Source organism: Larimichthys crocea, chromosome XII (genome assembly GCF_000972845.2).
Source record: "Larimichthys crocea isolate SSNF chromosome XII, L_crocea_2.0, whole genome shotgun sequence".
NCBI lineage: Eukaryota > Metazoa > Chordata > Actinopteri > Sciaenidae > Larimichthys > Larimichthys crocea.
In genome coordinates, this window is record NC_040022.1 from 27,623,679 (window position 1) to 27,651,075 (window position 27,397).

Below are 27,397 nucleotides of genomic sequence, written 5' to 3' on the forward strand. Positions count from 1 at the left end.
TTCTGCTGCCCCCTACAGGACACTATAACTCACTCACACACACACACACACACACACAAACACACACACACACAAACACACACACACACACACACACACAGACCAGTGACACTCACAAACCTTCTGACAGAGATGCTTTATTTTACATAAGATCATTGTAACTACACTTTTAACAGCAACGCCAACGCACTACATCAAACAGGATACAAAAGCCAATGAAAAGAGGAGGCCGTGAACGTCCTTTGTCAATAATCCACACAGGAAGTCATATGCAGTGAACAAAGAACCAGACAGACCTATAAAAACTATCGCGCGTCATCCTCCTCCTTGAAATCAAAGTGGAACATGAAAATATATTGCTTGCAACATTACGTTTCAACAGTGTTTCAATTAGGACTAAAATAGTAACAGACAAACAAAACATTAAGACAAATAATGCTCTTCAGCAATGAGTTCACTATACAGTATGACACTATTCAGCAGTTTGTCCCATCTTATCAGTGCACACTGAGCATTGAGAACCAGACAAAGTTTTACCCACTTCTTCAGCTGGATTTGGATGGTAAGGCATGAAAACAAACACTAAGGCCATGTTATGGTAATACATCTGACTGTGTATAGTTGTGTACACAGCAGTGTGTAGATTGTGTTGTCCACAGTGAAATGGCAAACAATAAAAAAAAAAGACAACTACTGGACCTTTAACCCTCTGTTCTGATCCTCCGATCAGTGTCTTTGCTTCATTGTAACCAAAGAAGTAAAACAGCAGTTTTTGATCAAACAGTCATAAATGCTGCCTGATAATGAAGGCCATTCCTCTGCTCAGGAACTCTGTCAAGTCACACCATAACATCATAATGATGTCATCAGGGATTGGAGGCCAGCAAAGCACCTGCATTCTAAACAGGAGGTCTGGAGTTTGGAAGACTTTGGTGTTGACCAGGAGGGAAGTGCTTTCTCCATTCTACGTAAGTCAAGATATACAGAGAACAGGGGCTTTAACAAGAAATGAACAAGCCCGCTGATTATTTACTAACTTAGTGTTAGTATTAGGGTTTTACTTTTAATAATTCTTTGAGTGTTCTCTTATATTGGCCAATACTACATTTGGGGTAATGACACTGATCCTAGACAATTAGATACAACCTTTGTTAGTTCATTTTTTGCATTAACCTGTAGGATAGAAATAGGGAAACACTTTTAAACAATCATGAACAGTATTTTAATGCTACTAATATTTATTTGGATCAAATAATGAAATGTTTATCAGTTCTACTGTTTGTTATTGGATGTAGTCGCTTATTTTTCAAAATGAAAAAATAAAAGAAATCTATGGGGACCCTCTTACTGGAACCTGTGGCCCAAAGTAGCTGCTCCCAGTTCACAACTCATTGCAATCACTGGAGGAAGATACATATTAAATCTATTTTACATACGACTGGAAGAGATACTGTAAAAAGGATTACATGGTGCTTTTGTTGGGAACAAGTCCCAGCTGCAGCATTCTGAAAGATCAGAAATGGGTCATTTTTTAATAATACAGTGAGTTAAAGATGGTTAACCTACAGGAAAATCTAATTAAGGGGCCTCAGCCAAGTCCATTACCTGACCAGATTTTAAAAATCATTTTTTTAAATCTCTTAGATCATCTTTCATCAGTTCATGTATTTTTATTCTGTAAATTCTATTTCTCAAGATGAAGGTCTAAATTGTGTTTGAAACACACTGTCACACTGACATTCTGAGTAAATACTGAACTCTTGATGTAAAAGTAGTCAAACTTAAATATTTTAAGTGCAAATAGATTCGTACCGGTCAATAAAATAGGAGGACAAACCATCAGTAGCTTCAACTGGCAGCCATGTATTTACATATCAGCACAGTCTGTTTGATAAAAAAGTTAATAAATGAATTCAGTGAACTATGGGGAGGCCTGTATGCTTTCTTCCACTTCTCCCACTACAGTCTCAGTATTATCTGACTTCAGCCTTCATGTTTTACTTTCTAAACCTGTCACTGAATCTGAGCAGGCTGATTTAGAAACACTGTGGAAATGAAGTGAAGCATATACATGAGTATGAAGCACAAATGTTCTTGACATTTAAAAAAAACAGGAGATTAAATAAAATGTCAATACCATCAATTTACATGAATCATCAATTTCAGTCATTGCTGTCTGCTCACAGTCTTTGATCACAGTGAACTCAATATTTTCATTACATTCATTTTTCACCTAAATATCTGGGTTTATGAATTTGTCTTATTTTCTTCACACATTGGGTGGAGACTCCATCCATCTATACAGGCCACAAAATGAAAACCGATCGCCTAGCTGCTGTGCTCAGCAGACAGCACTATTCCTCTGTTTACAACATGTAGGCAGAGCCTGGAGGCTGCAGCTGACTCACTGACTCATCAGGCTGACAGACTAAACTCCGTATGAGATCATCTTAGGCTACCCGCACTGGAAGCTCGTCCCCTGCTTCAGGGCTCAGGCTGGTATATGTGACAGAGGGCTCCAGGACTCCAGGACTTAGGGGAGGGAGGCCAGTGACCGGCTGGATGCCTGTGTTCCTGAACTGCTTGTATACTCGTGGGTCCTGGGCCACGTAGGTTGATGAGGAGGCGTAAAGGACCAGGCCCAAGATAATTATGAAGAATGACAACAGATAGAGGCTCGAGAACTGCAAGACAGAGACAGACAGACTTAAAAACCTCTTTATCATTTATCAGTGACATGGAGACACCATGTCCCACACTTTTTGGTCAGGTCAAGGTTCCGAGAACTCTATTTGTGGTCTACTCCTGTTCAGGGTTGGCAGCAATGAGCATGTATGATTGTTCACTTACATTATTTATGTGTCAGAAGAGAAGCTACAAGTGGTTTCAAACTTTAAATTCCTTTGTGTCATCTTTCCCTGTCTTCAGCATTCTGCATTATTATATTATGCATCCTCGGTAAAATAAAAAAAAAAAGTACTTTATTGTATTTACATTTTCAACAGTATATTGCATGTAAATGTACTTACACAAATTGTACTTTTTGTAAATATATATAACAAGTATACTAACATCACGCTTTCACACTAACACTTTTAACACTTTAAAATAATTAATTACACTTTATAGAAATATATTATACAAAAATATACTTTAAGTGAAAGTTATGAGTAATTTCTAAAGTGTACTTATTGAGTGTGCCTGAAAGCACACTATATGTTATCCACCGCGCTTATTATTGGGGTCCATGCAGCGAAGCTGCTGGAACCCATTGTGTTTCTACGTTTTCTTATTATTGGGGTCCATGCAGCGAAGCTGCGGGAACCCATTGTGTTTCTACGTTTTCTTATTATTATTGGGGTCCATGCAGCGAAGCTGCGGGAACCCATTGTGTTTCTATGTTTTCTTATTATTATTGGGGTCCATGCAGCAAAGCTGCGGGAACCCATTGTTATTCTATGTTTTCTTATTGGGGTCCATGCTGCGAAGGGGGAGCCGCCAAAAACACAGCTTGATGTTGCCAAAGTCACACTTTTACAGGTATGTGATTGTTTTGAGTTACATGTTGTCTATTTAAAAACGTCTGTGATTTATATTGCAGCTAAATCACATGGAAACAGAAAACCAGTAATTATTAAATACATGTTGGATTATGTACTGGTAGCAATATTGGTATATCATACTGATACAGTTTCTCAGAGTTTCCGCAGACAAGTGTCTCTGATGTGCGCACGGCCATCAGACAAAAGTGTAACAATGAGCAGTTCAGCCAAAAAAGGGGAACATAATGTGTGGTGTGTGTGTTTCTGTATGGTGGGAGGGGTTAGGGGTGTAATAATAAGGAATGTTGTTTTTCATTGTTCAGTTTTCCTCAGTGTTCTTTATAAGTGTAATGTTTAGGTCTGAAATTAACCTATTTCTATAAAGTTTACTAAAGTACCAATATTTGAAAATGTGTTGTAAGTTTTATAATGAAAATGGTTAAAATACATATGTAAATGTTTATACATTTAGAGATAGTTGTTTTTGTATTATTTGTAATGTACTATCATTTGGATATGGTTCAAATCCATTAAAGTACATTTTTTCACCTGCATGGAAGTAGTCCCACAAGTCTTTCAGCCTTTAGTATACTACTAATACATTTGCAAGAATGTGCAGGGTAGAAAGTAATATAGCAAAGTAATGATAAAGTATATTGACTATTAACTGCAAAGTATGCTTTTTTAGTAATTGGAATAAGCCAACAGTATTATTAAGCATATTATTACCACACTAAGAATATATTAAAAGTATAAAGCTTATATAGTTTTAAGACACTAACACATATTTAATGTATTACAACCAAAGTACACTAATTAAGCATCTATTAGTACATATAAAGTCATATACTTATTAACTAAAGTATACAAAATATACTTTAAGTTGTTCCACTTTAGCACATAAAAGTACACTAAATACACTTCAAGTTGAGCTTTTCTACAATTTAATTACAATTAAAATATATTTAGTACAAAATTAGTTGTTCCAAAATAGCATGCTTCAAGTTAACTAATCATAAACACACTTGATGACGTGATGATTCGAGTGGCTTCAAGTACACAAAAGTATGCTAAATTTTAGTACATTTAGCACAGCTGGGTAGCTTATTCATGTTCATATTCAAATAGCAACAAATTGCTGAAAATGAGATGGTTTTGGTGGATAGACAGATCACACACAGGACCTTTTAGCTGTACTTCAATGTTGTATCTGCCACCAAGGAAGACATTATTGTAAACTTCAGACTGAAATGTTTGTAGAGACATAAATGATATAGTAAATTGTACTTATAGAGTGCCTTTCTAGTCTCTAGTCTTTTTTTGTTTACCTTATAGTGAAAGAGGAAGAGGCCACAGAAAAGGCTGTACAGGTCAGCTGTGAGCAGAGAGAGGTTGACTGAGGTGGCACTTGTTCTCTTCATCACCACAGGCATGAAGCTGTACAGGCTGAACATGAAGGCACTGAAACCAACATAGAAAAGACCTGCAGACACACAGGAACAAAATGATCTTACATCAAATTCACACCATATTTGGACTTCCTGTGGGTTACTTTTTATAATTATATTACTTACGTGTATGAAAGTTCTATTACACCATGTAGCACCCATTTTTACAATCTACTCACTGACTGTTTGGTAATGGTAAATGGTGTGTACTCATATAGCGCCTTTTAGTCTTCCGACCACTCAAAGTATATATACACTGATTAGTGTATATATATATATATACACACATATACACACACACATACACACAGTTTATTACAACAATTATATTTAAGATGTTTCTCAGGAAATATACTGACACAATGCCAGAGAGAAGAGCTGCTTTAATTGCTGCAAAAGGTGGACATACTAAATATTAAAGCTAAAAGTGGATACAGTCAGTAGGACTCACTTCATCTGATATCTCCAGCAGTTAATACATATATACATATATATATACAGAGAAAATGAAGTTTATGAAGGTTTATTGTTTTCAGTACATTCATGCAATAACACATTCTATCTCAATGATGGGGACAGGGTCGCTGTGAATCAGGGTTGGAGCTGAATGTTGATATTTGTTTTTCTTTTTTAACATTTTTTACAACTGCAACACTCTGACTTCTTTTGTATAACACTATTGTGTTGTTTAACTTCTGAGTTATGCAGGGAAATTTTACACACAGCAGTTTGCTGATTTTCTCTGGCAGTATGACAGCATGAGTCTGATCTCTCTCTCTCTCTCTCTCTCTCTCTCTCTCTCTCTCTCTCGCACGCACTCTCTCTCTCTCTCTCTCTCTGTCCCTATCTCTCTCTCGCACGCGCTCTCTCTCTCTCTGTCCCTATCTATCTATCTATCTATCTATCTATCTATCTATCTATCTATCTATCTATCTATCTATCTATCTATCTATCTATCTATCTATCTCTGTCCCTATCTATCTATCTATCTATCTATCTATCTATCTATCTATCTAGGGAATAGTTCATGCTCTGCAGGCATGGTGTTGTTAGTTAAACATCAGAAAAGAAAACTACAAACATAATCTAATAAAAAAAGAGAGAAAAGGAAGTCAAACTGTGACAGAGTCTACATGCTCACCTATCTGCCAGTCCCACGGGACCTTCAGCAGCTCCTTGTGTTCCATGATGGCCCTGCAACAGAGAACACACACACACACGTAGATGAGATCCCTGCAGAAGGAATTTCATGATATGTGGCCAGGAAAGTTCTCCCACTGAGCTGTACTGTTTGCAGACATGGGTTCAAACCTTTTTTCTGCTTTGTACAGAGTTTTTGTGGAATGCAACACAACAATCTCCCCATTCATGGCATTAACACTCAGTCCAGTCATGACTGCTGAGAGTGCAACAAGGTCTTCTGCAACATTTCTCACACTCAACTAAAGTACCTCAACATTGCACGGTACTTTGGTATATCTGTCCCCAGCACAAAGACTCACAGCTGGATGCCACTGAAGAAGGATCCAAAGAGTCCCATCATGCCAAGGAACTCCACGCGGCTCAGGTTCTTCACAATGAACTCCTCACAGACGTTGGAGATCCCGTACAGTGTTGCTCCTCCCAGAACCAAAAGATCCCCGAACAGCTTCTGATCTCCTAAACAGACAAGGGACAAAGAGAGACATATATAGAGAGAAAGAAGCATAAACCGGATGGGGGGGGGGGGTTTACTTACCGAGGCCTTGCTGACGACCAAGTAGAACATCAGCTCCCACCATGCAGCCGATACCCAACAGGCACAGACCTGCCCCTACAAAATGGACCACTTTGTACCTCACCAAGAGAAAGAACCAGGACAGCAGCAGGACCACCGGGATGATGAAACAGTCTAACAGCTGAGAGGACAGAGACAGAGACATACAGTCAGGCGAGTAAGTTATTTTATTTGGGATTCAGTTTTTTCCAGTTCTGGAGTTTCTGTTTTGTTTATTTCATCAGTTTTTCAGTAGTTTGGGCCAGGGCATTAACCTCTGAGAGACTGCTCTTGGCCCTGCAAACCCCTGAAAGAGTCTCAAATATCTTCATCATGGAGGTTCATCTGTTTGATTTATTAACAATGTGCTTTTTGTTTTTTTTAGGTAACATATTTGCTACTAAAGGAGCAGAGTACTCATTAAAGTGTGACTTTAGTTTCATCTAAGGGCAGATTGCAACTCTCTCACTTCACACTCACCTTCTGACCATGAATAAGAAAGAAAACTAGAAAATTTCTAAAGAAATTTTGAGTGTGCGTGACTCTGGCCCCGTGACTCTCCCCCATACATCATTGACACTGTTCAGTAGTTTACATAATACTAGAAAATTTCTAAAGAAATTCTGAGTGTGCGTGACTCTGGCCCCGTCGCCCCCATACATTATTACTGACACTGCTCAGCAAATTCAGTACTACAAAATTCCTACAGAAATTTTGAGAGTGACGAGTGGGTCTGTATTCAAAAAGCACACCTCAAATAGTCATTTTTAGCATGTTTATTTAGACACAGGAGCAGCATTGTTAGCATTAGCATGTTAACGCTGATGCGCTAGCAATTACTATTAGCATTAGCATGTTAACGCTGATGCGCTAGCAATTACTATTAGCATGTTACCATTAGCATGTTACCATTAGCATGTATTTGATTCTTAATGGCTAATGCAAATTAACATTAGCATTTTAACATTAGCATGTTAGCATTAGCATGTTAACATTAACATGTTAGCACTGATGCGCTAGCATTTAACATTAGCATGTTAGCGTTGACGCGCTAGCAATTAATGTTAGCATGTTAGCATTAACATGTTAGGGCTTGAGGTTGCCAGGCAACCAGGACCTAATCAGCAGAGCAGTTACTGCACCTGTTAGAATGTCAGTTGGAAATCCTGACAGAGACAGAGAGAAAATGCTGAGACCACCCCTCGAACGGAAGGATCTCTGGCCAAACCGTATTTCCAATCATTGAACCGGCTTAACCTGAAGCAGACTGAGCCCTTCCTGAACATCTACATAGTCGTTTTGTGTCGATAAATGAAGAAATGGGCCCTTCACAGCTATTCAGAGAAATGTTACTTCGGCTTTCCTCCAGAAAATGTCCCGTCTTTTTAACATGGGAGTATATGAGGCTGAGTATGGGAGTTGCTGCCGAATCTTTGCGTCTCCAGCCAAAACTATATATCTGATAGCTTTAGCAGGCGAATGTGAGTAAGCGACAAATTTTCCTACGTTTCTATGTATAAATTGTGTCTGTAGTGGGGCATTTGAGGCCACGGTAGTCGAATACGTTTTATTTTTTCACTGATCGTTCTCTCCCCTCTCCACTCTAGTGATGACATCACTCACTCTAGCTCTCGAAAGTTCTCGCAATACACACCCATTCATTTTTTGGCGATTTTTGGCAAAACTGTTTGCCGAAACTCTTAGAAAAGTCATAGCAAGACTTCCGGTGGCGCCATGTGCTGAGACGCACGCAATGAGTGTTAGCTCCGCTGCAAATCGGCGATGTCCGGCTGTTTGTAAGTTTGTAAACTAACTTAGAGGTAAAAGGAATAACCAGAAATCCAAAATAGATCATGACCGCGAACAGGGATAAGAGAAACACAGGAAAAAAAGGACCGCCATCTTGTTTAGATGAAGCAAGTGCAGACGAAGGCGCAATAAGCATGGCGGAGATCCTCTAGGAGTTAAGGGAACTGAGGAAAGAAAACCAAGAAGCGTTTACAGACACCAAAGCCTCCTTATCCAGATTGGAAACGTCGGTGTCGGACCTGAAACAGAGGATGGAGAAGCTAGAGCGGAGGACGGAGGATGCGGAGACGAGGGTTGGAGCGGTGGAAGATACAGGCCAGCGACATGAGCGGGTGCTCCGACATCTAGTAAGACGCGAGGCGGCACTGGCTAACATCTGCGAAGACTTACAAAACCGAATGCGCCGCAATAATTTGCGAATCTATCAGGTAGCCGAAGGAAGTGAGAAAAATGGCATGGTGGAGTTTGTAAAACAACTAATTAATACGACGCTGCAGCTTCCACCGGAGATAAACATACAAATAGAGCGAGCGCACAGAGCTTTGGGACTGAAGCCGGCTGCCTCCGCTCCCCCGCGCTCCATCATCGTGAGATTTTTAGACTACACAGTGAAAGAAGCGGTCCTGCGCCAAGCTTGGACGCAGAAACGAGTCACGTTTCAAGGAAAAGTGATATATTTTGACCAAGACTACTCTCCGGAGGTGCAAAGAAAGAGAGCGCGGGTCCGAGGAGTGATAAAGCAGCTGAAGGACAAAGGTATCCAGGCCAGATGTCGCTTCCCGGCGCAGTTGAAAATCTCCCTGGACACCGGAGAGAAAACTTTCCCAACGCTGATCGAAGCTGTACCGACCCTGGGGGAGCTGGGCATCACTGTGCAGGTGAGCGATAGAGAGAAGATGGAGCGGGAGCTCGCGAGGGAGACATGGAGGACGCAGGAGAGCGGGAGGAGAGGAAAAAGAGACGCATCACTATCAGACGCTGATCTACGGTTCTTCCTGCGGGAGTGATGGAGATGCACGGATAAAGTTTTGGAGGTTATGTCTAACTTATGACAACGATAAGAAGTTATATTTTTTCCTTTAGATGAAACGTGAACAGCTGAACACGCTGAATATAAGTGATAATCATATGTAAAGGTTAGTGTAAAGGAGGAGTGAAACACTCGTTTTTGCCTTTATTTTGATATTATTGATGATACCCGAGATGGGACTACAGCCTCGCAGAGGAATCTGTTTTTTTCTCTGTTTAGGGGTTTGGTTAGCACCAAGTGTGTATCCCCCAGAGAGTGTTAATGGCCACAACTCTCTGCCTATAAGACAACAGGGGCTGGACACAATTCTGCACCCAGCTGGGATTTTGAAAGTCAACTATGACAGTTCTGTTCATTTACGTTTATTTCTTAAGAGTTCTTATATCTTTGACACGTTCGTTACGCCCACACAGGTACATGATGTAAATGTTAAAGTAAGGCCATTTATTGTAAGCAAAGGTGAATTTTGGAGAAGAAAAAATGCAGAAACATACATTATTTTATGTCTGACTTAGGGGTTGTTAGTTATAATGTTAAAGGTATTAATCATCCTATAAAAAGAAAGAAGATCCTAGCCCAGTTAAGAAAATATAGTTGCTCTATAGGACTATTACAAGAAACTCACTTAAATGATGCTGAACACAAAAAACTGAGGAGAGAGTGGGTTGAGCAGGTGTTCTATGCATCCTGTCCAAACAGTAAAAAGAGAGGAGTAGCAATTCTGATCAATCGATCTGCTAACTTTGCAATACAAAGAGAAGTAAAGGATAGGGAGGGCAGGTACATAGTGGTTATAGGAACCATAGGTGGGGTAGAGTTAACCATCATGAATATTTATGCTCCGAATAATGATGACCCTGTTTTTTTCATAGATATCGCATCCATATTGGCAAGGGAAGCTAGAGGAACTGTAATTCTAGCAGGGGATTTTAATTGTGTCTTGAACTTAAAACTTGACAAATTGCCTGCAGATCAAGGGCCCCCGAGTAGGAAATCTAAGGCGGTAAAACATATGTTGGAGGGGTTAGGGCTTGTTGATAGCTGGAGAGCCAAGAATCCAACGACTAAGGACTTTACTTTCTTTTCCAACGTGCATGGATCATATTCTAGAATTGATCTGATTTGCATTTCAAAGCAGAGCCTTCACAAGATTGATGATTGCGTTATAGAACCTATTACCTTATCCGATCATGGTCCAGTTAGGCTTAAATTAAAATTGGGGTTCGAAAGACATTTTAAATACTGGAGATTAAACGTTTCATTGTTAACAGACACAATAATTCAACAACAACTAAAACAAACTTTACAAGAATATTTTGCAATAAACGAAAATGGAGCAGTCTCCCCCTCCACCCTTTGGGATGGTGCTAAGGCAGTTTTAAGAGGGAAATGCATTGAGATAGCTGTTAAATTAAAAAAACAGAGATTGGAGAAAGAGAAACAATTAGAAGATGATATAAAACGACTGGGACATGAACATAAAATAACTGGGGATGAGGACATATTGAAACAACTGCAGCATTGTAGACCTGCTTTGGATGACTTGCTTACACTTAAGGTAGAGGGAGCGCTTCGATACACAGACCAAAGGTATTATGAGATGGGAAATCGGGCGAGTCGACTACTTGCATTTCAGCTGAGGAAAGAACAGGCAAGTCGTATTGTTCCTAAAATAAGACACCCAATATCCCGGACAGAAGTTACACACCCGGTAGATGTGGCTGAAGCATTTCAAAGCTTCTATAGGAACCTGTATGATGCTCCAGAGATCGTGCCAACCACAGCCAATTTAGAGGCTTTCTTTAGGGATCTTAACTTAGTAAAACTATCAGAGGCAGAGGCGGAGAACTTATCAACCCCAATTTTGGAAAGTGAAATAGAGGAAACTATCATGTCCTTGAAAAATAACAAATCTCCTGGCACAGATGGTTTTCCTGGGGAATTTTACAGAACCTTAAAGACAGAGTTGGTGCCTAAACTCTGTGAAATATTTAACTATGCATTAAGCGAAAATGACCCCCCTAAGAGCTGGTCAGAGGCCATAATTACAGTAATACACAAAGAGGGGAAAGACCCAATTGAGTGTGGTGCCTACAGACCCATTAGCTTGCTTGGGACTGATGTAAAAATTCTTAGCTCCATACAGACGAAAAGAATGCAGAAACACCTGGGGAAATTGATTAACCCCGACCAGACCGGGTTTATACCAGGGCGTCAGGGGGCAAATAACATTAGAAGGGCCCTAAACATACAATCAATAACAAGAGACTCGGGCCACCCCTCAATGCTTCTCGGCCTCGACGCCGAGAAGGCGTTTGACAGGGTGGACTGGTCGTTTTTAAATTATACCATGGAAAAAATGGGGTTTAATTTGACATTTATTAATTGGATTAATACTATAAATAAGGACCCGATATCTAGAGTTAGAGTCAATGGTTGTTGCTCTAAATTTTTCAACCTGAAGAAAGGAGTTCGGCAAGGAAATCCGGTCTCACCTGTTTTGTTTGCACTGTGTATCGAACCGCTCGCAGAGTTAGTTAGGGGAAATGATCGGATTGAGGGGATAGTTGATGGGGGAGGCATGACACATAAAATATCCCTATTCGCAGATGACGTTCTTTTGTTTGTAAAAAACCCCTTGTCGTCTATACCGGTTCTAATGCAGTGCTTGGGGAAATATGGGGAAGTTTCAGGGTACAAGGTTAACGAGGGGAAATCTGAAGCAATGATGATCACAGGGAGCTGGCCTAAACAATTAGATAATCAAGTAAAATTTAGATGGTCGAAAGAGGGCTTTAGGTACCTTGGGGTGAATTTGACACACACCTCTTCTCAATTATATAAAGCTAATTATGACAAACTTATTTCTCAAATCAAAAAAGATTTTGAAAGATGGGGGATGCTTTCTCTATCATTGGTAGGCAGAGTTGAAGTTATAAGGATGAATGTGCTGCCAAAGTTGCTATTTCTTTTTGTCTCTCTTCCTATTGTGGTCCCTCAATCCACTTTTAAATTCTTAGATCAATTGGTTTCCAAATTTATATGGCAGAACAAAAGGCCCAGAGTGAGACTCAAAGTTCTCTGTGCAAGTAAAGAGAAGGGGGGCTTGTCCCTGCCTCACTTCAGGAGTTATTATTGGGCAGCGCAGCTAAGAGTATTGGTCTCGTGGATGAGATTAGATATGGATACAAAATGGGTACACATTGAGCAAAGTTCTGTAAGGAATGTATCACTCACTGCCCTCCCCTTTTTAAATATAAGTGCATGCCGTGTCCTTAAGATACGTAATGAGTGGGTTAATTACACATTAAGGGTGTGGAGGAAGATAAGACTGTTGTTAAATCTGCCAATGTCTGTATCCAGGGCAACAAAGGTGGTGGAGGCTTGTGGATTTCTACCAGCCAAACTAGACAGAGGTTTTAATAAGTGGGCTGAAAAAGGTCTGATTACTATAAATCAGTTAATGGAAGGAGGGACACTCAGGGCCTTCTCGCAACTTCAGACACAATATGGTATTGAATCAAAGGATTTATTTAGATATTTTCAAATTCGGCATTATTTGACTACGCACAAGGATTGGGACAAAATTAGAAAGGAACCTTCAAATTTTGAACGTTACTGGATTGAGGTAGCAGAAAATCGAAATGTGTCAAAAAAAATAGTATCCTGTTTATACAGCAAAATTCATAATGATAGATCTGCGGACACACTGGATGTAAAGGGCAAATGGGAATTGGAGGCTAATGCTATAATTGGGGATGATGAGTGGGAGAGGTCCTGGGTGTCCTGGCACAGATGCTTAAGCAGCCCAACTTGGAGAGAATTCAGTTGGAAGGTGAGGATGAGATATTTTAAAACTCCTATAGTGATAGCTAAATATGACAAAAAAAAGTTCCTCTCTCTGCTGGAGAGGCTGTGGTCTAGTGGGAGATTTCTCACATATTTTCTGGGATTGCCCCAAACTACTGAAATTCTGGAAAGAGGTGATGGAGGAAATACGTGGGATCTTAAAGTTGGACAGACTGATTGATCCTCAGCAGTTGATTCTAGGGACACTTCACACAGATCTTCGAAATAATCATCTGTACCTGCTTAGAGCTCTTGTGATAATTGCCCACAAAATGATTACTGTGAACTGGCTTAAGCCTCAACCACCGACTTTACTACAATGGACTCAAAGGCTGAAAACTGTGAACTGTATGGAAAGCTTAACTGCGCGGTTACAACTCCGGATGGACTTGTATTTGGAAAAGTGGGCACCTGTCTAAACTATTTGAGTGACTAAATGTAAGAAGTTCAACTCAACTGGGCAGATCAGATTGAACGTAAGAGAACGAACACTTGGATGATACCTTGTTACCCCTTCCTGTGTATATTACTGCAGTAATGTCTATTTTATTTTATTTCTTGGTCTACTTGTTAACTGTCTATATCTGATACTCTAACACTGTGTGGATGTCTTGTCAAGGAATATGTTTTAATAAATGTTCAAAAAAAAGAAAAGTCATAGCAATCGATTCCCGGCCAAGCCGCACGTTTTGATACCCGTTTTGTGTATGTGCGACATTTTGATACCCGTTTTGTGTATGTGCGACAAAAACTCTCGGAGGAGAAGCGAGAAAAAAAAGGGCATAAGAATAAGCAGCAGAATAAGCAGCAGAATAGGCAGCAGAATAAGCGCGGTGGATAACATATAGTGTGCGCCTTACACGCACATTTAATAAAAATAAAGACAGATGTGAGATCTGCCCAGACTGGCTTTATTTAGGATGCCTCATCAAAACTGCTGAGCTGTTAGGCCTCCATCATCCTCTCGGATACTTCTTCTCCTCTCTGTTTATTCATGGACTTCATGGACTTTTGATTGTTTTTACTGGTGCAGTTTTTAGATCCTGATTAGTTGCTGTTTTTTACACATGGTCTCTTTTCTGTTCATTACTTTTTATTGTTCTTTAATCATTAATATATTTTTTTATTTTTTTGTATGGCCAAATTTTATCTATTTTAGCAAAATTCTATTGATTTCTGTTCATTTCAGCTTTGTGAAGCACTTTGGGCTGCATGTTTGTATAAATAAATAAAGTTTGAGTTTGACTTCTGGTGAATAGGAAATAAAAAGACTGCAGAGGAGTTGCATGGATGGAGCAAGTTACACACTACATGATGCACACTTTAAGTACCAGTAAAAGAAAATCATTTGGACTGTTTGAAACAACAAAAAGTCAAAAAGGTTGAAGAACCATCATGAACAACGGTGGGGGCCTTAAACAGCTCCTTCAGCAACAGACTATTACTCCCACTATGCAGGTAGGATGATATAAGCATAACTTACCATATCTTATCTTACCTTACCTTACCTCACCTCACCTCACCTTACCTTATTGTGTGTCTGTAGTTAGTATTCTTCTAGCAAATGTGCAGTGACTAAATAATAAGCTGGATGAAGTCAGCTCTTCCCTACGATGCTGTCTGTCTCAGGACAGCAACATGACCCCATAGAGTACAACATACATATGGATATTTGACATGTGAGTACTGCAGTATTATATATTTAATGTTACGTTTCTGAGGGTAAACACACACACACAAACACACTAACCTGTACACTGGAGAGTGTAGTATACTGGTAAGCTTTAAGAACCAGATAGTTTGCCTCGATGTCTATCAAACCCAGAATCATGTATTTCCACCAGCGCTGCTTCAGAATAGCCAGCAGGTTCCCTTCCCCTGGACACACACACACACACACACAGAAGATAATGACAGCACTAAAGCTTCAGTGTGTGAACACACCATCCAAACACACACTGTATATACTGCATAACTGTGCTTCTCTGAACATTCAGATTTGCTTCACTGATTCCATGGCTGGATGAAGAATCATCTGCATGTGCAATCATCTCAATTAAAAGAACATAAACAAACTGCAGCATGGTGAAGATGATTCAGTCCATCACATTACGCTGCCTGAGGAAGACCATCAGCAGAACCAAACCAGTACAGTGTGTTTCCCCACCACAGGAAACTGTGAACTGCCATCAAGCAAACAAACACTGACTGACACTAACTGTACAGGTGTTTCAAATCAAATCAAATTTTATTTGTATAGCCCAAAGTCACAAAGTACATTTGCCTCTGAGGGCTTTACAATCTGTACAGGGAGTGACACCCTCTGTCCTTAGACCCTCGGTTCGAGTGAGGAAAAACTTGACACAAAAAACCTTTAACAGGGAAAAATGTGGAAGAAACCTCAGGAAGAGCCACAGAGGAGGGATCCCTCTCCCAGGACGGACAGACGTGCAATGGATGTCACGTGTACAGGACAAATCAACAATCAACTTTAAAGGCTAGACTTCAGGTATGTGGCTATGTATTTATCTTTTCTTTTCTCCTTCTCTTATGTGTATTATTGTTCTGTTCCTTGTTACAAATGAATTACTTTCAGGGTATAATTTACAGCCATGTTTTCTTGTTCCTGCTGTGGGTGTGTTATGAATATTTTACTGAAAGAGAGAAATTTATATCAGGATTATAATGAAGGCTTGAGAGAGAAGAAAAAGAGGAAAGAGTGAAGAAAAAGTATAGTCAGGAGTTGTCTAATGATGTTTGTCTAATGTTTTTTTTTTTTTTTTGCCAACATTCTTTTTATTGTTTTCACAGTATAACAAATATAAATACAAAGAAATACAATTACATGCCTTGGACAAACATGTCAACTCCCCACCCCCGGTCAGATTCTTGGTTGGGTATCAGGTTAGCGAGTTCCTTATATAAAATATATAGGAAAAAAATTATATTAAAACAAACAAACACACATGCTTTTTAAACTTCAAATTATCTGGATACAAACCAAATATAAACAAATGTGAAACTAGGGGTATTTGAATTTGTAAAATATTTTGAATACATTGTTTTATTTCTTGCCAGAATTTTTGTACATTGCCAGATACAGTGGAAAAAATTTACTCTTTTCCTTCTCACATTTAATACAAATATCAGGTATAGCCCGGTTATATTTGTGAAGTTTTTCTGGAGTAATATACGGTCGCATCAACCAGTTGTACTGTAGTATTTTCAGGCGTGTGTTAGTAGTTCCTGATTGTGCTCGAGTGCATGCCTCGCCCCACTTTTCTATTGAGGAGGGAAAAACCACAAATGGGGAAGAAGTCCAAACTCTCTAACTAAAGCTATGAAAATTAAATGGCAAAAGGCCAACGAAAAAAACTCTCAAATCGAGGCGAAAACTGTGACAGAGAATTACTGAATCAAGATACGACTGGTGGATCAAGATGAACGACATGACACACTGGCACAGGACAAAGCGAGACGCAGACTATATGAACACATGGAGGTAATGGGGAACAGGTGGACACAATCAGGAATCAGGGGAGACAATCAGACTGGTGACACGTGAGGAAGGGCAAGTGACCTGAAACAAGAGGAGAGTTCATTTCCAAAATAACAGAAATGTAACCAAACAGACAGGACGAAAACAAAACTTGACATACCAGTGTGACATTACCCCCTCCCTAAGGCTGAATACCAGACGGCCCTGGAATATTTAGGTGCTCTTTATAAAAGTCCTCGATGAGGCCAGGATCCATGATGTGACGGGCTGGGACCCACTGGCGCTCTTCAAGTCCGTACCCCTTCCAGTCCACGAGGAACTGCCTGCCCTGGCCCGATTGCGCACTGCTAACAGTTTCTTAACCGCATAGACTGGCCCCCCTTCGACCATTCGGGGTGACGGGGTTGGCTTGGTTGCCGGTACCATGGCACTGTCTTTGGCTGGCTTGATTTTACTGACGTGAAACGTGGGATGTACTCTGAGGGACCGGGGAAGACGGAGATGCACAGCTGCAGGATAGATAATCCTGGTGATGGGGAACGGACCAATGAAGCGTGGAGCCAGTTTTCGCGACTCTACCTGAAGAGACAGTTCTTTGGCTGCAAGCCACACTCACTGGCCGGGCTGGTAGGCAGGAGCCGGTCTCCTCCTTCGGTCCGCTGCCTTTTTAACCCTGTCCCCTTGTCGTATCAGCACCTGGCGTGCTGCGGCCCAGATGAGGCGGCAGTGATGGATTAGGGCATGGGCGGAGGGGACAGACACCTCGGGTTCGGACTCAGAAAAGACCGGGGGTTAGTATCCAAAAACGCAATTAAAAAGGGGACATACCAGTGGCTGAGGTGGGAAGGGAGTTATGGGCGTACTCGATCCATGTTAAATGGTTGCTCTATGACGCAGGGTTCTGTGCCACCAAACACCGGAGGCCGGTCTCCAGCTCTTGATTAAGGTGCTCAGTCTGGCCGTTAGCCTTGGGGTGGTAACCCGACGTGAGGCTTGCAGTGGCTCTGATCAGCTTGCAGAACTCCCTCCAGAACCGTGAGATAAATTGGGGCCCCCGATCTTACACGATGTCTTGTGGGAATCCGTGAATCCTGAAAACATTGTTCATCATGATTTCAACCAATTCTTTGGCTGACAGCAATTTGGGTAAGGCTATAAAATGTGCCATCTTGGAGAATTTATCCACCACGGTAAGAAGCGCAGTGTTACCTTTGGAGACCGGGAGGCCCGTGACAAAGTCCAAGGAGATCTCTGCCCACGGCCAGGAAGGGATGTGGAGAGGCTGCAGCAGGCCTGCGCGGGCTCTGGAGGAGTTCTTATTTCTGGCGCAGACTGGACACGCCTCAACGTACTCCCGAACCTCCGGCTCCATGGACGGCCACCAGAATCACTGTGAGATGGCGAACATGGTATGACGTACACCCGGATGGCAGGTGAGCAGAGACGAGTGAGCCCAGTGTATCAGCTGTGGGCGCAGATTAACGGTAAAAACAGACGATTATAGGGGCACCCACTAGGTGGAGGAGTCTCACCATTCGCCTGCTTCACATCGGCTTCTATGGGCCAGGTGACCGCTCCAACCACACGGCTAAGTGGAAGGATGGGCTCGGGCTCTGTGGCCACGGGCTCGGGGCTGAAGAGACAGGACAGGGCATCAGGTTTAGTGTTTTTGGACTGTAGGACAGAGAAAATTGGTTAAAAAACAATGACCAGCAGGCTTGAATTTAACTGTTTGGCCGTTTTTTATGTATTGCAGATTCTTGTGGTCTGTCCAAACCAAGAACGGGTGTTGTGCCCCCTCCAGCCAGTGCTGCCACTCCTCGAGAGCGACCTTCACAGCCAGCAGCTCACGATTTCCCACATCATAATTGCGCTCAGCTTCCATCAGGCGTCGAGACAGGAAGGCACAGGGGTGAAGCTTATGGTCTGCCTGTGCTCACTGAGACAGAACGGCCCCGATCCCCTCACTGGACGCATCCACCTCCACCGCAAACTGGTGAGAGGAATTGGGAAGCGTGAGGATGGGCGCTGTGGTGAACCGCTGTTTAAGCTCCTGGAAGGCTGCAGCTGCGTCAGCGGACCAGTGGAATGGCACCTGTGGATAGGTGAGAATGTGGAGCGAAGCTGCTATTGCGCTGAAGCCTCTGATACACCACCTGTAGAAGTTGGCAAATCCTAGGAATTGCTGTACCTTCCTGTAGCTATCTGGTGTTGGCCACTCAGCTACAGCGCTAACTTTAGCCGGGTCCATCTGAACCCTTCCAGGGGCTACGATAAAGCCTAGGAAGGAGATAGTTTCGGCATAAAATTCACTCTTCTCTGCTTTAACAAACTGTTTATTTTCTCGGCGACATTGTAGAACAAGCTTGACATGTCTCTTGTGGGTCTCAAGGTCGGGAGAGTAAATGAGAATGTCATCCAGATAGACATAGATGAAGTGATCCAAGAAGTCTCAACACATCATTGATCATACCTTGGAGCACAGCTGGGGCATTAGTGAGGCCGAACAGCATGACCAGATACTCGTAATGGCCGCTTGGTGTGTTGAATCTCGTTTTCCACTCATCCCCTTCCCGGATGCAGACGAGGTGGTAGGCGTTTCGCAGGTCTAGTTTGATGAAGATCTGTGCAGGGAAGGGGATATCTGTTTTTAACTGTAATCTTGTTGAGAGGGCTATAGTCTATGCAGGTTCGGAGGGTGCCATCTTTTTTCCCCACAAAAAAGAATCCTGCCCCGGCTGGGGACGAGGAAGGCCGAATTAATCCAGCCTTCAGGGAGGTTTCATCTTTCATCATCTAAATCATCTTTCATGGCCTGTCTTTCAGGCCCAGAAACTGAGTAAAGTCTACCTTTGGGGATGGTGGAGCCCGGCAAGAGTTCGATTGTGCAGTCATAGGGGCGATGAGGAGGAAGGGCTGTGGCCTTACTTTTGCTGAATACTTCAGCTAAATGATGATAACAGCTTGGCACCTTGGTCAGGTCGGAGATCTCTGAGTCTGTGACAGAGTTAGCAGAGACATCATTATTTAATGCATCAGTCTTATCTTGGGGCTCTGGTTTTTGTCAGCGGTCTTTACAATCCTCCCCCCACCCAGTAATGTACCCGGTGCACCAATCAATGCGGGGGTTGTGGTGCTCTAGCCATGGGTATCTGAGGATGAGGGCAAGCCGAGGTGAGTTTATCAAGTGTGCCTAATGTGTTCCCAATGATCAGCTATTTGGAGGTTTATCGGCTCGGAGATGTGCAAAATGTCAAAAAACACGTTCCCGTTCAGAGCGCTCGCCTTAATAGGCTTAGTCAGCGGCTCTACCTGGAGCCCCAATCTGTGAACCAACCCCCAGTCAATAAGACTCTCGTCAGCCCCCAAATCAATCAAAACATCCACTTCATAGTCTTTGCCTAGGTGCATGATCTCAATGGTAGTCAGTTTGCGCGAAGTGGGGGTGACGGCTGCGATACGACTCACCGTTAGGTCCATTTTCACGGGACAGGCAGTGACGAGATGCCCCTGTGCGCCGCAGTAAAAACACCTCCCTTCTTGGGTGCGCCGCAGCCGCTCCTCCCGAGAGAGCTGGGTCCTTCCCAGCTGCATGGGCTCCTCCTCCTGCTCGGAAGAGAGTCAAGGACAATCCTCAAGGGGATTTCAGCAACGACAGGCGAGGTGGCTGGCAGCGCCCTTGCCCCGCGTCGCTGCTTCCGCTCCTGCAGACGGTTATCCGTGCGAATGGCGAGGGCAATCAGGGAGTCGAGGTCTGGGGGGGAGGTCCAGCGGAACCAACAGATCCTGAATGGGATCTGACAGTCGTTTCAGGAAGATGTCATACAGGGCTGTAGAGTTCCACCTGCTCTCTGTTGCCAGAGTGCGGAAGTGAATGGTGTAATCACAAACAGAGTCTCCGCCCTGCTTTAGTCTGCTAAGCTCCCGAGCTTTCTCCCGATCTGTCGCCACAGAGTCGAAGACCGTCCTGAGAGCCCCGGTGAACTCCTTGATAGAGCCACACACCTGTGAGTCCCTGGCCCACTCCGGTGGCCCACGACCGGGCTCTCCCCGTGAGATGAGACATCATAAATCCTGGCTGTGGGCGAGTCCTCTGACACTTTGGCCGAGAGCAGCCACATGCTCCTCTTGCTGCGTGAGATGGGATGCCTGGGAGCACAGCGCAGCAGTCAGCTGGTCCTGCTCTGCCGTGTCCATGCTGGCCAGTGTGTACTGACAAGCCTGGGACACAGAGGTAGGACTCGGATGCAGAGTTGAACAGAAGGCTTTATTAAGCACACAAAATAAGGGAAATGGTCAACAGAAAGCGCCTCGAACAGGCGGGATGGCTATGAAAAATAACTACACTAAATCCTATTGTCTAGGGGGAAAAACGAAAAAAACGATGAGAACAGAAAATGCCTCCGAGGAGGGAAAAACCACAAGCGGGGAAGTCCAAACTCTCTAACTAAAGCTATGAAAATTAAATGGCAAAGTCCAAACTCTCTAACTAAAGCTATGAAAATTAAATGGCAAAAGGCCAACGAAAAAAACTCTCAAATCGAGGCGAAAACTGTGACAGAGAATTACTGAATCAAGATAGGACTGGTGGCTCAAGACAGACGACATGACACACTGCCACAGGACAAAGCGAGACGCAGACTATATGAACACATGGAGGTAATGGGGAACAGGTGGACACAATCAGGAATCAGGGGAGACAATTAGACTGGTGACACATGAGGAAGGGCAAGTGAAACTGAAACGAGAGGAGAGTAATTCCAAAATAAAACAGGAAGTCACAAAACAAACATGGAGACAGGACAAAAACAAAACTTGACATACCGGTGTTATTATTATTAAATTTATCAGCTATTTCTCCAAATGACATCAGCAGTTGTAGAGTTGTAAAGGTCTCCTATTTTTTCCAGTCCTTTAGTAGCCCAAGATTTAAACCCCCCATCTGTTTTACCTGGAGGAAAGGAGTAATTACCCCCATATAGGGCTTAAAATAGAGAGGGTGGGTGTTTCTCTCAGATATTTTTTAACTTGATGCCACACTACAATCTGTAGATTTTATCGTTTGCTGAGTACAGGTATACTGGGAGGGACAGATCTAGCTGTAGTCCTTTCCAGAGAGGAACATCTCTTTCTGCAAAGTAAAACAAGATTGTTCTTAATTGAGCCGCCCAATAGTACCAGAGAGGGCAGGGAGTCCCCCTCTGTCATAAGGTAAATACAGTAGTGATAGTCGTGTCTGGGGACGTCTATTATTCCACAAGAATCTAACAAACAGTCCCTTAAGCCGAGTGAACAGGTTGCTTGGAGGAGGAAGTGGAAGGTTTTGAAACAAATACAACAATTTGGGCATTATATTCACTTTAAGAACTTTTTTTTTTTTATGGGTGTCCACCTTTCCAATAATTTTGAGAGTTCTTGTAGTAGTGGTCTAATGATGTTTTCACCTCAGAAATCACACTGCTTTTAAACCATAAAAAGAAGTTATGATGGCGATTCTGGCCCTGGAATGACAGTGGTGGATCAAAACCACAACTTGTCGTGTTGCTCCCCCCCCCCCCCCCCCCCCCCCCCCCCCGTACCTTGCCTGACTGCCAGTGTGGTGGTGTAGACCAGAAACAACAGGATGTAGTTGAGAAAGCTCTGGAACACCGGTGTGTTTGCGTGGAAGTCATCAGCCAGGTATTTGCTGGTCAGACCGATAGCACAGATTAACAAGGACAGGACCTGACCCAGGGCCAGGGTCACCAACAGGTCCCTGGAGAGGACAGGACACACACACACCATGGATGATTTCATATCATAATCATGAGAAACATAATAGTCTCAGAATGCAAACACTCACAGATTGTGATGATTCAAGAGCTGCAGTAAAGTCTATCTTATCTTATCTTATCTTATCTTATCTTATGTATTTGAATTATTTGAGCATTAACAACCAGCATTGAGACATACTGACCATCATGATACTGTCTTATCACAGATGTATAGATCAACTGACTAAGGAGAAATTCTAGACGATACTTTTAAAAGATTTAAGATGACAATGTACCGGTCAGCCATTACTGCTTTGGTAACTTAGAGCATGACCCTAGACTCCACAGTCAGTGGACAAGGTATGTGTGTGTGTGCTCATCCTAGAATATGTGCAAGAATGAATGAGGCTCCAGCACAGACAAAGACAGAGACAAGTACAGGTACAAGTACAGTGAGAAAGGGCTGGTTCAATTCGTGGCAGCAGCAGCTAGTAGTGGCACTTCCGGTGCCACTGACCTGCTGCGGCAGCTGCCGGTTTCTAGAGCAGTTACCACTGCCCTGCCACAGCAACTGCTGCTGTTATGGGTATTTGTTTTTATTTTTTATTTTATAAAACAGTCATCAGAGTTGTATTTGGCTCACTGGCAGTAGCATTTCTATTATGAGATTTCTGCAGTAATTTGCATTCCCCTTTCTGTGTCTGAGTTGACGCCCCAATGGGTTGTCAGGTATGGAAGCTAATTTAAATATCCCATCTTAAAATCAACCTAAAATGTTCCAGCATAAAAGGTAATGTTATAACAGTTAAAGCATTTAATTCAAGATTCAAGATTCAAGATCTCTTTATTGTCATTTCACAGTACTGTAAAACAAAATTATGAGCAAAAACTCACAGATTAAAAACACCACAGAATAAATTAAATCAGAAGATAAATAAATAAATAAGTCTGATAAATCTAATTTGAGAATAAGTGGGTTTAGTTTGATTCTAAGTGCAGTCGTCTGATGGCAGTGGGGTAGAATCTAATTTAAAATCTCACAGTCTGCAGACCTCCTGCCAAAGAGGAGAAGGGAAAACAGACTGTGGCCGGGGTGAGAGGGGTCTTTGACGATGCCTTTACCTTTAGACATGCATCTTCTGTGGGCCAGCTCCTGAATGTAAAATGGTAAATGGACTGTACTTACATAGCGCCATTCTAGTCTTCCGACCACTCAAAGCACTTTACAGTACATATCTCATTCACCCATTCACACACAGGAGCAATTTGGGGTACAGTATCTTGCCCAGGGTCACTTCGACGTGCAGACTGGAGGAGATCGAATCGATCATCTGATTAGCTCTACCTCCAAGCCACAGCTGCCCAACTGTAGGAAGAGTTGTACCAATAGTCCATCCAGCTAATCTCACCACTCTCCTCAGAGCCTTTCTCTCCACAGCACTGCAGTTTTCAGACCAGAGAGAGATGCTGCTGGTCAGAACACTCTCTATGGTGCCCCTGTAGAAAGTGGTGAGGATGATGGACCAAGGTGGGCCCTCTTCAACCGATGCAGAAAGTGTCATATCCTATCATAAGTGTTGTTTCTGCACACTTTTGATGGTCATGTTTTATAGCCAAGTGTTATAGATGAATTAAGTGAAAACAAATCACCCCACAAACAACACAAAACATTGGCTTTTGAATGAACTTTTTAATCAGGGTTAAGCATTCCTTTCTCTAAAGTGACCAGAGACACACAAATCTAGCAACCATTCACATATTTATTCTTTAAATTAAAAATGTGTTTCACACTTTATTTCGTTGCCTACTTCACACACACGCGCGCGCGGTTGAGAGATTAATTAAGAAAACCTTGCAAATTAATGCAGAAATCACGAAATGGAAATGCTACTTCCAGCGAGTCAAATACAACTCTGGAGACTGTTTTATAAAATAAAAATAAAAAACAGATGCCCATAACAGCAGCAGTTGCCGTGACAGTCAGTGGCAGCTGCCTCAGACACTAGCAGGGCAGGTCGGTGGCAGCCGAAGTGCCACTACTAGCTGCCGCTGCCACGAATTGAGCCAGCCCCTGCTGAGTACAGGACATGTATGGAGTTATTTTTGTCTCAAAAATAACCGTAAACGCACAGAGAGTGATCTACAAATGTTCCTTGATTTGCACACGTGTTTTGCTATCCACAAATACAAATTTCTAATTACTTGTAACTTGTATTTTGGTTTTTACAAATATACGTGTATTTTTAAATATATTTCCTATTTGTAAAAACAAAAAAGCCATTTGTAAAACTGAAAATTCTGTTTGTGAAGCGTGATTTTGCAATCTGCATCTCTTTCCTCAGTTACGCATTTTTGAGACATTCCTGCCGAGATCCACACAGATCCACAAACAAATATTCGGGATTCACAAATGGCCGCCGTCCTCACCACTAGGTGGCCGTGTTGTTCTCTGTGTACATTGAACGTTATATTTATTCAGCTTTCTGGTCGTAAAAACAACATTTCAAGATATATCGGGCATTGATTGAGGACATTTCTAGCGAGAAAAGTTTTAGTGTAAATGTTTTACTTTCTAAATCTATGCTGAATGAAAGCAAATTGTGTTTTATTAGTCCTCTAGCGATAATTTATCATCATGGTTACCATAACAACGGTGGCAGACTCCTCCGTCCATGTTCTGGATGTAACAGGGTTAGGCTGCATAGTGTAGCAGGTAAATACAGAACTCATCAAGGATTTAGACTCAGGACATGGATGTAATAGATCCATGCTCCGGAAATTTTAATTTTTAATTTAACTGCTACACTATGATAACCATGACGATAAATTATCGCTAGAGGACTAATAAAACACAATTTGCTTTCATTCAACATAGATTTAGAAAGTAAAACGCACATTTCTCGCTAGAAATGTCCTCAGACAATGCCAGATATATCTTGAAATGTTGTTTTTACGGCCAGAAAGCTGAATAAATATAACGTTCAATGTACACATAGAACAACATAGAACAACGCTGCCACCTAGTGGTGAGGAGGGCAGCCATTTGTGAATCCCGAATATTTGTTTGTGGATCTTTGCGGATCTCGGCAGGAATGTCTCAAAAAAGCGTAACTGAGGAAAGAGAAGCGTGTGTGTGAATGGTGATCCACAAATGCAGAATCACGCTTCACAAACAGAATTTTCAGTTTCACAAATGGCTTTTTTGTTTTTACAAATAGGAAATATATTTACAAATACACGTATATTTGTAAAAACCGAAATACAAGTTACAAATTAGAAATTTGTATTTGTGGATAGCAAAACACATGTGCAAATCAAGGAACATTTGTAGATCACTCTCTGTGCGTTTACGGTTATTTTTGAGACAAAAATAGCTCCATAGACATGAACAGGTACAGCACAGCCTCAGCAGGCTGACTGAACAGCCATGGCAACCTCTTACTGTTCCAGCAAAGCAGCACACCATGTCCAGGCTGTGCCTCAGTACCACAGAATGACACACAAATACACACACACACGGTGTTCATGTTGCATGGTTGTCATGGTGACATGCACCGCATGCCTCAGCAGCAGCAGCTGGACTCGTTGCTCCGGTCTCACATGTTGTGTATAAAACAAAATAAGCGTGAGTCCCGCTGGCCGCAGTGATGTTGCCGTTCAGACTGCGCGTGGAGTGAATGTAATGGGATGCTCAGCGCCGTCATCTTCATCATCATCATCATCAGCAGCAGCAACAGCTTACCTGCTGAGGACCTTCCTTATCCGTTGGTAAAGGCTCGACGCCGGGGTACCCGTACCTCTGGGAACACTCTCCACAGTGGAGACGACAGAAATCATGCTTCCACAGACAGAGAGAAGATCAGCGCATTCTGCCCCAAGGAGGACCGGAGGAGGATCAGGAGGAGGAGGGGACTGGTCTCCGTGCTGCAGGCAGCAGTGCGGCGGTTCACAGGAGCTCTACAGCAGCCCTCTTAACGATGGAGGTGAAGGAGGAACAAACCTGCTGCTCGGTGTCCTTCCCTGATCAGAACCCGGTCCTGCATTTAACACGGAGGAGGTGTTTTTACCATAAGGTGGCGCCCTTTCACCCAGACACCCTCATGGGATGAAGACGTAATACATCACAACGTGTAGTATGACGTCACACTCAAAGCTGTCCAATGAAAACAGGTATTTTCTTTGCATCGCTACACTAAAACAACATGACGTTAGTATGATGCAGAGGCTGATGTACAAATGTAGATTTTGTTTCCAATGCATTCAATAAAATACTCATCTCCTTTCCACTAGAGGGAGAAAATTATAGTTAATACACAACCCAAATCGAACATTAAAACAAACATGAACACAGAACTAGACTGCACAGTCAGAGGGACTAGTGTGAAGTTTAGGATACTGTCAGATTAAATGATCAAATTATGTATATATACTGTTTATACTCTTTAAAATGAGCAGACCTGTTCCTGTTCATGTGTCTAAACAATCACTTCAAGCTTTAGTCCCTCGGGAATACAAGGAATTACCAGAGAGAAAGAATAGTGAAAAACAGAAAATGAAGAAAACGCAAGGTCCACCACCATATGTTCTTTCACCTCTTACTGCACCCATGTCTGTGTATCCTGTTACAGAACTGCAGGCCCTGAAGGTGAACCCAGACCAGGGGCCTCATGTACAAAGCTTGCGTACGCACAAAAAAGTGGCGTACGTCCTT

At 42.3% G+C, this 27,397-nt stretch overlaps 1 protein-coding gene across 1 annotated transcript; it reads right to left on the minus strand.

The window, feature by feature from the left end:
* Positions 1-117: 117 nt before the first annotated feature.
* On the minus strand, positions 118-26,830 carry slc35f1 (solute carrier family 35 member F1). The gene is made up of 8 exons (XM_027285962.1): positions 26,429-26,830; positions 22,513-22,688; positions 15,185-15,312; positions 6,729-6,888; positions 6,493-6,649; positions 6,132-6,184; positions 4,871-5,025; positions 118-2,684 (listed from the first exon to the last, which is right to left on the minus strand). The coding sequence occupies exons 1-8, from the start codon at positions 26,521-26,523 to the stop codon at positions 2,451-2,453; spliced, it is 1,158 nt and encodes a 385-aa protein (XP_027141763.1). The 5' UTR covers positions 26,524-26,830; the 3' UTR covers positions 118-2,450.
* Between the last annotated feature and the right edge of the window lie 567 nt (positions 26,831-27,397).